At 42.6% G+C, this 11,860-nt stretch overlaps 1 protein-coding gene across 1 annotated transcript in view; it reads left to right on the top strand.

The window, feature by feature from the left end:
* Window positions 1-11,482, top strand: part of LOC138854981 (sodium-independent sulfate anion transporter-like) — a 120,841-nt gene extending 109,359 nt beyond the window's left edge. Inside the window, exons 4-6 of the mRNA XM_070101400.1 lie at window positions 181-376; window positions 5,590-5,990; window positions 11,429-11,482. Of these exons, the coding sequence (XP_069957501.1) occupies window positions 181-376; window positions 5,590-5,990; window positions 11,429-11,482 (651 nt within the window). The remainder of the gene's footprint in view (window positions 1-180; window positions 377-5,589; window positions 5,991-11,428) is intronic.
* The last annotated feature ends 378 nt before the right edge of the window (window positions 11,483-11,860 follow it).

Below are 11,860 nucleotides of genomic sequence, written 5' to 3' on the forward strand. Positions count from 1 at the left end.
TGTTGTTGTGGCAACAGTTTAACTGCCAAACCAACATCTCTATCTTTTCCTTATTGACAACTAATCCGAAAATGAAAAATAGTGGACGGTTTGGTTTGTCCTGGAGCATTATAAGCTCGTCAGTTATTTATTTGTGTCAGCCTGGCTACTGTTTCCCCTCCCTCTTCCTCTCTGCTACAGTATGGGCTGTACTCTGCCTTCATTCCCTGCTTCGTATACTTTCTGCTGGGGTCGACCAGTGAGCTCAGTATCGGACCAACAGCCATCATGTCCCTCATGACGTACCAGTATACCGGTCAGGGCGGGGGTGACTATGCTGTTCTCCTCACCTTCATGGCTGGCATCATAGAACTGGTCGCTGGCATCGTCAACTTAGGTAAGTTCCTCCACTTTAAAAGACAAAAAAGAGTAGTTGCATTTGATAGTGTGACATGCACTATGTCCGGCTTGTTCTATGCAATTGTACTAAATTACAGCCCGAAATTGAAGTCCTAAAAGAAACGTGAAAAATGGTGTGTACAAGTAACTTTAATTTCTACAGTGAACTGAACTAAGGTACGTTTAGCTTAGTCAAACCCAGGGCCGGATTTATAAGGGAAAAAAAGGGGGGGGGGGGAACTACCTCGGGCCACCCTGCCAGAGGGGCCCCCAAAGAAAGGACTTCCTTCATAACAAAATGTAATAAGAAATCAGTTCAATTAATAAAAGGAATTAACAAATAGTGTGTGTGGGGGCATCAGAAAAAAGAAAGGGTGGCCTTCACCCCCCTCTCCCCTTGAAGAACATGACTTAATTATTTCTGGTTTGAGTCAGTTTAGAGGTAAATGACTAGACTGTGAGGTCAGAGGTGACTAGGGTTCACACGTACATGTGTGTGTGTGTGTGTGTGTGTGTGTGTGTGTGTGTGTGTGTGTGTGTGTGTGTGTGTGTGTGTGTGTGTGTGTTTGTGTGTATGTGTGTATGTGTGTATGTGTGTGTGTCTGTGTGTGTGTGTGTGTGTATGTGTGTGTGTGTGTGTGTGTGTGTGTGTGTATGTGTGTGTGTGTGTGTGTGTGTGTGTGTGTGTGTGTGTGTGCGCGTGCGCGTGGTAGCTATTGCGTGTTTTGCTTTGATAGGCTATGTCGACCTCAGAAGGGCTGTTTCTGGACAGTGTCAGTTTAGAGGTCAATGACCGAGTCACATGGTAGCCTGGGGTTATATATGTGTCTGTGTGTGCTTGTTGACCACTTTTAGTGGTCGACAAACACACACAGACAATGGTGTGGAGCAGTGGTATCTGTGTTTTAGATCTGTGTGTTGCTCACAAAGGTTTGCAATATATCATCATTTTGCAGTTACAGTTTACACAAGCACACACATCTGCAGATAGATACACACAAATATTATATATATATATATATATATATATATATATATATATATATATATATATATCTATATATATATATATATATATATATATATATATAATTCGTAGTTTGGAAGTTAGGAGGAGGTGCGGGATTACCAAAACTGTTGTCCAGAGGGCTGAGGAAGGGTTGTTGAGGTGGTTCGGACATGTGGAGAGAATGGAGCGAAACAGAATGACTTCAAGATTGTATCAGTCTGTAGTGGAAGGAAGGCGGGGTAGGGGTCGGCCTAGGAAAGGTTGGAGGGAGGGGGTAAAGGAGGTCTTGTGTGCGAGGGGCTTGGACTTCCAGCAGGCATGCGTGAGCGTGTTTGATAGGAGTGAATGGAGACAAATGGTTTTTAATACTTGACGTGCTGTTGGAGTGTGAGCAAAGTAACATTTATGAAGGGGTTCAGGGAAACCGGCAGGCCGGACTTGAGTCCTGGAGACGGGAAGTACAGTGCCTGCACTCTGAAGGAGGGGTGTTAATGTTGCAGTTTAAAAACTGTAGTGTAAAGCACCCTTCTGGCAAGACAGTGATGGAGTGAATGATGGTGAAAGTTTTTCTTTTTCGGGCCACCCTGCCTTGGTGGGAATCGGCCAGTGTGATAATAATATATATATATATATATATATATATATATATATATATATATATATATATATATATATATATATATATATATATATATATATCACTGCGACTAGCCTAAGACTCAAACCCATGTTGTTTTGGCCTGCCTCATTGTGAACAAAATCACATGATGCTCTAACCCACAGGAACACACAATCCTAAAAGAACCAAGCACCAAACCAGGCTAGGTCCGGGGACATGTGGTTTGGGTGCCTCTGAGCTAATTTCATTCTACTCCCAGTTTGGTGTACTAGCCCAACAAACAGTATTTTATATTACTGTAAGCACAAACGAGTGATACTGATCAATAATAACACTGCGAATAGGCAAGGACTCACACCCATGTTGCAGTATTGTTATTGATCAATACCACATGTTCATGGTTACAATAGTATAAAATACTGCTTGCTGGACTAGTACACCAAATGGGGAGTAGAATGAAATTAGCTCAGAGGCACCCACACCACCGTATGTCCTCGGACCAAGGTAACACACAGCTTGGCTGGGTGCTTGGTTCTTGTAAGATTGTATGGTCCTGTGGGTTAGAGCAGCATATGTTTTTGCTCACCATGATGCAGGCCAAAACAATATGGGTTCTAGTCCTTGGCTAGTAGCAGTGTTATTGATATACGTGAGTGTACGCGCCTATTTGTGGTTGGAGGGGTCGATTCACAGCTCCTGGCCCCTCCTCATCACTGATTGCTACTAGGTCCTCTCTCTCCCTGCTTCATGACCTTTATCAAACCTCCTCTTAAAACTATGTATGGTTCCCACCTCCACTACATCACTTTCTAGGCTATTCCACTGCCTGACTACTCTATGACTGAAAAAATACTTCCTAACACCCCTTTGACTCATCTGAGTCTTCAATTTCCATTTGTGACCCCTTGTTTCTGTGTCCCATCACTGGAACATCCTGTCTTTGTCCACCTTGTCTATTCCACGCAGTATTATATAGGTCATTATCATGACTCCCCTGACCCTCCTGTCCTCCAGTGTCGTCAGGCCAATTTCCCTTAACATTTCTTCGTAGGACAATCTCCTTAGCTCTGGGACTAGTCTTGTTGCAAACCTTTGCATTTTCTCTTGTTTCTGGCATGCTTCACCAGGTGTGGATTCCAAACCAGTGCTGCATACTCCAGTATGGACCTGACGTATATGGTGTACAGAGTCTTGAACGATTCCTTACTGAGGTATTGGAACGCTATTCTTAGGTTTCCAGATGCCCATATGCTGCAGCAGTTATCTGATTGATGTGCACCTCTGGAGATGTGCTCGTTATTATACTCACCCCAAGATCTTTTTCCTTGAGTGAGGCTTGCATTCTTTGGTCACCTAGACTATACTCTGTCTGTGGTCTTCTTTGCCCTTCCCTGATCTTCCTGGCTTTGCATTTGGGTTAAATTCCAGGAGCCAGTTGCTAGACAAGGCTTGTAACCTGTCCAGATCTCTTTGTAGTCTTGCCTGATCCTCGACTAATTTAATTCTCCTCATTAACCTCACATCATCTTCAAACAAGGACACTTCTCAGTCTATCCTTTCTGTTATGTCATTCACATATACCAAAAACAGCACAGGTCCTAGGACTGACTTCCATGGAACCCAGATTGTTACAGACACCCACTCTGACATCTTGTCAAGTACCATGACACTTTGCCTACATGTCAGATATTCTCTGATGTGTGTGTGTGTGTGGGTGTGCACTCATGTAGTTGTACTCACCTAGTTGTAGTTGCAGGGGTCGAGCCATAGCTCCTGGCCCCGCCTCTTCACTGGCCACTACTGGTGTGTGTGTGTGCTACTGAGTGTGTGTGTGTGTGTGTGTGTGTATGGATGTGTGTGTGTGTGTGTGTGTGTGTGTGTGTGTGTGTATGGATGTGCATGCTTGTGTAAGATGTAATTGCAAAACGATAATATATCGCAAATCTTTGTGAGCAACACACAGATCTAAAACACAGACACCACTGCTCCAAACCATTGCCTAGCACTAGAAGCAATCGACGAGCACACACAGAGACATATACATAGCCCCAGGCTACCAAGTGACTCGGTCATTTACCTCTTAACTCACACTAACAAGAAACAGCCCTTCTGAGGTCGACAGCCTATCAAAGCCATACACGCTATAGTTACCTCACAATAGCTACCTCTCACACAACCCGAGGTCTCATTCAACGTCCTAAAAGTTTTCAACGTTTGTGTATGGTAACTAGGGCCAGATTCTGGGAACAGTTGGTATGTGTGCATGCTCTGTGAATAAGGTTATTGACCTAATTCCTAGTATCCAGTAAATTTCTAAACTTTCAGCAATAAAGCTTCAATTGTTCAAAAATATGCTTTTCCTAATTCATCGACGGCAGAGAGGAAATTCAAGTGTGTATGTTCTCTAAGATAAAAGTACTAAACGAACCATCAACATAGACTTCTTATCTGCAGTAGCAAATTCCTTGAACAGGAATGCTCTTCATTGAAGCAAGTTTTTTCTGAAGTTCAGCACGTATTCTCGTCATTTTGTCAGAAACTGCAGACGTCTTGTACGTAACATTTTCAACTCACTTGGATGATACACAACTCTAAGAAGATATATAGCTGATGAATTAAATACCTGTGCAACATCTTTATTATGTAGACAAATAACCTGAACAGAGGTGTTTGTCTATTAAGCCTTTTAATTCTTTATTCTGTTGACGTTCTGGCAACCAGCGGCTTTATCAATAAAATACAGAAGACTGGTGAGGTAGAAGGTGAAGTAATTTGTTCCTCAGGCAAGGTGGTGTTCAGTACCATAGTCTTGATAAATCTGAAGCAGATGCAGCAAGACGTGGGCTAATATAATGGAGTCAAATGAGATGAAGGTATTGTCATTGGTAGGAGTGTTTCCCCCACAAAATATTATTAAAGAAAGTGGCAGATCATGGTATTGTCATAGATCGAGGCGTTGGGATCAGTCACAAGTGGCGTTCCACAAGGATCAGTTTTAGGCCTCTTGTTCGTAATAAGCATCAATGACCTTGACGAGGAAATAAGTGAAGCGACTAAATTCGTTGACAATACAAAAAGTGCTACCGACCTTCAGGAGGATATAGAGAAGCTCATGTCGTGGCCAGAAAAGTGGCAGATGAAGTTCAGTGTTAATGAAGCTCAGAAATGTAAATAAACCTAGCACGTATACACTAAATAATATAGAACTTGGCCATAAAAGATGCGAAAAGAACTTAGGGGTTATGATAAGTACCAACCCTAAGCCAAGACAACAATGCCTAGGTGTACGTAATAGGGCAAACAGATTACCGGGATTTATATAAAGAAGTGTAAGCAACAGGAGTCCAGAGGTTATACTACAACTACACCTCACCTGGATTATGCATCTCTCTTCTGGTTTCCTGTTACTCCAGCTTCAGTGTATTCTTTCTCATCACAATGTTGTATCTACAGGGCTGTTGATTCCTTATTTGATACATCTGCAAGGTTCTTAACCAGCTTCCACATTGTTCCTGATCAGTTTCACACCTATTATATTTACATGTTTCCTGATCAGTTTAGAATTTGAATATTACATTTTTAGGGTTCGTCATCAACTTCATCTCTCAGCCAGTCATCAGTGGGTTCACCTCAGCTGCAGCTATCATCATAGTTTCGTCCCAGCTTAAGCTCATGTTTGGTCTTCGTCTCCAGACCAAAGGGCTGGTCAATACTTGGGAGAAAATTTTTTCAAATATTCAAGATATCCGATGGCAGGACCTCACACTTGGCTTCATCTGCATTGTCGTCCTCTTCCTCCTGAAGGTAAGATGGCAGGACCTCACACTTGGCTTCATCTGCATTGTCGTCCTCTTCCTCCTGAAGGTAAGATGGCAGGACCTCACACTTGGCTTCATCTGCACTGTCGTCCTCTTCCTCCTGAAGGTAAGATGGCAGGACCTCACACTTGGCTTCATCTGCACTGTCGTCCTCTTCCTCCTGAAGGTAAGAGGATCATGGCATTATCTATATTATTTGAAAATGTTTAGCGACTTGTTTTTAGTCCTGTACTTCTAAATTTCCCAAGGTCCTCTTTTCTTATGCCTATTTTCTTGATGTTAAAGTACTTTTATTTAAAAAATCTTTTTCCTTGAGTTTATGTAGGATATATTCAAATTTTTCTTCTACCCAAATGACAATCTTGTGTGTTAGTTTTTGCATTTTTTCTGGATGCTTTGAACCATTATTATTCTTATCAATCTTCTAATTTCCTCTTTATCGCCAGAAGTGCTCAGTGATCTCTTATGTTAAATAGTTCCATAAATCTCACAACTGCGATCCAAATGAACGTTCTGACGTATTACTTTTTTTTTTACATTGTTTTTCCCTGAAATCAGTTTGTTGTAGGTTTTGTAAATTCACAAATGACACTGTAAACATCAAAACTCTCAACACTTCCATTGCAGATGTCACAATGGTTACTCCTATTTGCTAGTGAAATTATTGAATATACCCAGAACTTCCAGCTGTTGCTCTGTCAACTCTTGCATTGCTGTCAGTTTTATCTCATTAATAAATGTAGATAAGGTCAATTTCCTTCAAAGATCACTATATTAGTCTGTAGATATATATTTTTCTTTAAAATTTACTTTAGCTTAATTTTTTTCCGTCTAAGTTGGAGTAAATCGTCTTCGTCTTCTGGGACCAGGTGTTCCCAGGTCTAGCCCCATTCCCTGCCCCCCACGGGGCTCGGAGGGAGAAGCTAGGCACCTTGTGCTGCCACAAACACTGCCCACACTCGGCTCGAAGGGTGTGGCAGCTGCATAGCAGCAGAGGATGCTAGGAGGTGCAGAGGCAGCAATTACTACAGAATCCTTTTGGAGTCACACCCCAGCTTTGGGCACTAAGCCCGAGTGCTAGGGAAGCTCAAGAATGCCTCTTGTTGTGCGTGTTGCTGCTGCTACTACTACACTTGTTCACTGCACTCTCTGTATCGAAAAGGGCAACTACGTGAGGTATGGAAGACAGCAAATGTAGCCCCCAGTTTCTAAAACAGGAGACAGACACGCAGTATTAAACCACATACCAGTGTCACTGACTTGTATAGTATGCAAAATCATGGAGAAGATTATCAGAATGGTGGTGGGGCATCTAGAAAGGAATGAGCTTATCAACGACACCCAGTACAATTTCAGGGACGGGAAATCCTGTGTCACAAACCTACTAAAGTTCTATGACAGGGTGACAGCAGTAGGACAAGAAAGAGAGAGGGGTGGATAGATTGTACTTTCTTGGACTGTAAGAAGGGTTTTGACACAGTTCCACACAAGAGATTAGTGCAAAAGTTGGAGGACCAGACAAGATTAACAGGGAAGGCACTGCAATAGATCAGAGTATACCTGATGGGAAGACATCAGCGGGTTATGGTAAATGACGAGGTGTCAGAGTGGGCGCCTGTGACGAGCGGGGTTCCACAGGGGTCAGTCCTAGGACCGGTGCTATTTTTAGTATATACTAATGACATGACGGAAGGAATAGACTCACAAGTATCCCTCTTTGCAGACGATGTGAAGTTAATGAGAAGAATTCAGTCAGAGGAGGTCTAGGCAGGACTACAAAGGGATCTCGTCAAGCTGCATGCCTGGTCCAGAAACTGGCTCCTGGACTTTAACTTTAGTCATGTTGATTGGAATTTCTTGACTGGGAATTTAGAATCGTACGACTTCTTAGAAGTATTTCAGGATTGTTTTTTGAAGCAGTTTGTGACAGAACCTACAAGGGGAAATAACCTGCTTGACTTAGTTATGGCAAACAATGAATCCCTTGTTAATAATTTAGAAATTTCAGAGGAACTGGGTGCTAGCGACCACAAGTCAATTACATTTAGCATTGAATGGAAGTACGATAGTAGCGATAACTCAGTAACAGTCCCAGATTTTCGCTTAGCAGATTACGATGGGCTTAGAGAACACTTATCATCTGTTGACTGGGGTAACGAAGAGAGCTATCAATATGACAGTTTTCTGAACACTATACATGCTGCTCAAAGAGCGTTTATCCCATATAAAGAAATTAGATCAAATAGAAATGACCCAAAATGGATGAATAATAGGCTCAAATATCTACTAGGGCATAAGAAAGGAATTTATAGGCGTATCAAAAGAGGTGAGGGTCATCTTATGAATCAGTATATTAACATTAAGAGGGACATTAAAAAGGGGATAAGAAAAGCTAAAAGGGACTATGAAATTAAAGTTGCTAGGGATTCTAAAACTAACCCAAAAAGTTTTTTCCAGGTCTATAGAACAAAAGTTAGAGATAAGATAGGTCCCCTTAAAAATAACTATGGGCACCTTACTGACAATGAGAATGAAATGTGCTTGATTTTAAATAATTATTTTCTCTCAGTTTTTACACAGGAAGGTCCTTATGAGGTTTTTTCAAGGGTTCTTAAGGAATGCAAAATGGAACTCTGTGAACCATTAGCTAATATTTTTAATTTATCTCTTCAAACAGGTGTAGTGTCTGATATGTGGAAGATGGCTAATGTAACTCCTATTTTTAAAACAGGTGACAAGTCGTTACCGTCAAATTACCGCCCAATAAGCCTGACCTCAATTGTAGGCAAATTACTAGAGTCAATTATAGCTGAGATTATAAGAAGCCATCTCGATAAGCATAGCTTGATTAATGATACTCAGCATGGATTCACAAGAGGCCGGTCTTGTCTAACTAATTTATTAACTTTCTTCAGTAAAGCTTTTGAGGCTGTTGACCACAATAAAGAATTTGATATTATTTACTTAGATTTTAGTAAGGCTTTTGATAGAGTTCCGCACCATAGACTGTTAAAGAAAGTGGCAGCTCATGGCATTGGGGGAAAAGTGCTCTCGTGGATCGAGTCATGGCTCACTGACAGGAAGCAGAGAGTGTCCATAAATGGGGTTAAATCCGAGTGGGGATCTGTAACAAGTGGCGTTCCACAGGGATCAGTCTTGGGCCCGTTGTTATTTATAATATATATCAATGATCTTGATGAGGGAATTACTAGTGATATGAGCAAATTCGCCGATGACACAAAGATAGGTAGGATAATTGATTCAAACGTAGATGTTAGGGAACTTCAGGAGGATTTAAACAAACTCTATTCTTGGTCAGAAAAGTGGCAGATGCAGTTCAATGTAGATAAATGCAAGGTTCTGAAGCTTGGGAGTGCCCATAACCCTAGTACTTATAAATTAAATGATGTAGAACTTAGCCATACAGATTACGAAAAGGACTTGGGGGTTATGGTGAGCAGCAACCTTAAACCAAGACAGCAATGCCTAAGCGTACGTAATAAGGCAAATAGATTACTGGGATTTATATCAAGAAGTGTAAGCAACAGAAGTCCAGAGGTCATACTGCAGCTTTATACATCATTAGTAAGGCCTCACCTTGATTATGCAGCTCAGTTCTGGTCTCCGTATTACAAAATGGACATAAATTCGTTAGAAAACATTCAGCGTAGGATGACTAAATTAATACATAGCATCAGAAATCTTCCTTATGAAGAAAGATTGAAGACTCTTAAGTTACATTCACTTGTTAGACGAAGAATGAGAGGAGACCTGATCGAAGTGTATAAGTGGAAGATAGGTATTAATAAAGGGGATATTAATAAGGTCTTGAGGATGTCTCTCCAAGAGAGAACCCGCAGTAATGGATTTAAATTAGATAAGTTTAGATTTAGAAAGGACATCGGAAAGTATTGGTTTGGAAATAGGGTAGTTGATGAGTGGAACAGTCTACCTAGTTGGGTTATTGAGGCTGGGACTTTGGGTAGTTTCAAATCTAGGTTGGATAAGTACATGAGTGGGATGGGTTGGATTTGAGTGGGACTTTCACATCAGAGCTTATTTCTTGGGTGGCATTGAAAATTTGGTAGGGCAAATGTTTTGTTAGTGGGATGAATTGTAAAGGACCTGCCTAGTATGGGCCAGCAGCCAGCCTCCTGCAGTGTTCCTCCTTTCTTATGTTCTTATGTAGGGTGTGTGAATACCAGCAGCTCGTTTTGGAAAGGGCGAGAAAACTCTGCATTTCCTTTCTCCTTTCAGAATCAAGAAAAGTGTTGTGTATGTGAAGTCAGCGAGGGAGGAAACATAAGGGTCTCCATTGGGTAGGAGAGGTCGGTGAGGGGAGGCCTCATGTGGGGAGGAGGCGGCGGCGGAGGGTGAGAGGTAAAACTGCCCCCTCCCCCCCTTCCCCTTCCCCAAACAGACGAGCATACACCGTGTGATGTTTCGATAATGGAGTGTTTATTCACCGTGTGTGTATAGTGCATAGTATCTGCTTAGCATGTGCATGGCATGCGCATGGTATGTGCATAGCATGTGTAGTGTATAGCGGTGTGTCGGTGTGTCGTTTATAGTGGGGACTGTGCACAGAGCATAGTGGTGTATGGTGACATGTCGTGGGAGGTAGTGAGTACGCAACTCATCAGGCTGGCCTCACTCATCACACATCCCCCACACCTTCTCCTCCACCACCCACCAAAGGGATGGGAGACCCTTCTTCCCCACCATCACCATGAACCACAAGTGGTATGTGCCATGTGCCACCATTTTCCCTTCAGCCCGGGCTTACCACACAGTTTGAGGTATGGCAGATGATGCAGCCAGCCAGCCACAAAGCCAGGGAAACAGTGCACTCAACAATGAAAGAAGAGGCACATGTCAGGTGTGTGTAGAGTTTCGAGCATGTAACAGGGATGGTCTTATTCGTGCACACAGTGGGTGTGCAGGATCACATATGCCCCCAGCAGAGAGCAGCCCACAGCCTCCACAGGCAGATGAGAATTCCAATGGCAACCTCCTCACTTGCGATAACCTTCTGTTGGCATTAAAATCCACTGCTAGCAGTACACTATCCCACATCCCTAAAGCAGCTCTCCCATATGCAGCAGAGAAATTCACAGACCTTCTTAAGCAGGTGAATGGAGGTTCCACCAACTTAGAAGCCCGAGGCACCATCAAAGCATGGCGCAATCTACTCCTGTTCGGCAATATCTGTCTTGCAATTTCTGAAAGACGAGGCAAACTGCTAACCACATCAGTCATCAAGGCACTGTGCAACTACCCAAGAACGGATAATTGTGTCCCTCTGCCCCATCATCGCAGGAATCACAGAGGTAGACCCACGAAAAATTCCACTGAAAAACGAGAAAATTTGCGCACAGGTTAGCAAAAAAATCGAAGAAGGTAATACGGTGGGAGCAATCAGAAAAATTACAAGTGACGACACTGTAGCTACCAAAGATGAGACCACAGCCCAAGAACTAAGAGACAAGCATCCAACATGGGATACCATAGTCGTCAACAACAATCCTGAGGAAGACCCCATCACTGAACAATTAATTTTGCCAGAATCAGAAGTCTATATGGCAATAGTGTCATTTCCAACAGGATCTGCAGGAGGTTATAATGGAATTTGACCACAACACCTCAAAGAGATGGTAAATCCAATACTCGACGCATCCGCATCAATTCTTCTCACCGAGTTAACAACTTTCGTCAACAACTGCCTGGCTGGGCAGATCCCAGAAGAAATTAAACCTTTCTTTTCTTGGAGCCTCACTATGTGCGTTGAAGAAGGAGGATGGGGGAATCAGACCCATTGCGGTTGGAAACACTCTTCGCCGTCTCGTTGCCAAAGCAGCAGTAAGAAACATTCGCCTTGAAGCTGTCAGTTTACTCCAGCCACACCAACTGGGCTTTAGGGTCTCTCAAGGCAGTGAAGCGGCAGCTCATGCGGCAAGGGCCTACATCAAGGACCTGCCAGAAGACAAGGCCGTAGTCAAACTTGATTTTAGAAATGCCTTTAATATGGTGAAAAGA

This window comes from Cherax quadricarinatus, chromosome 76 (assembly GCF_038502225.1).
Source record: "Cherax quadricarinatus isolate ZL_2023a chromosome 76, ASM3850222v1, whole genome shotgun sequence".
In the NCBI taxonomy this organism is placed as follows: domain Eukaryota; kingdom Metazoa; phylum Arthropoda; class Malacostraca; order Decapoda; family Parastacidae; genus Cherax; species Cherax quadricarinatus.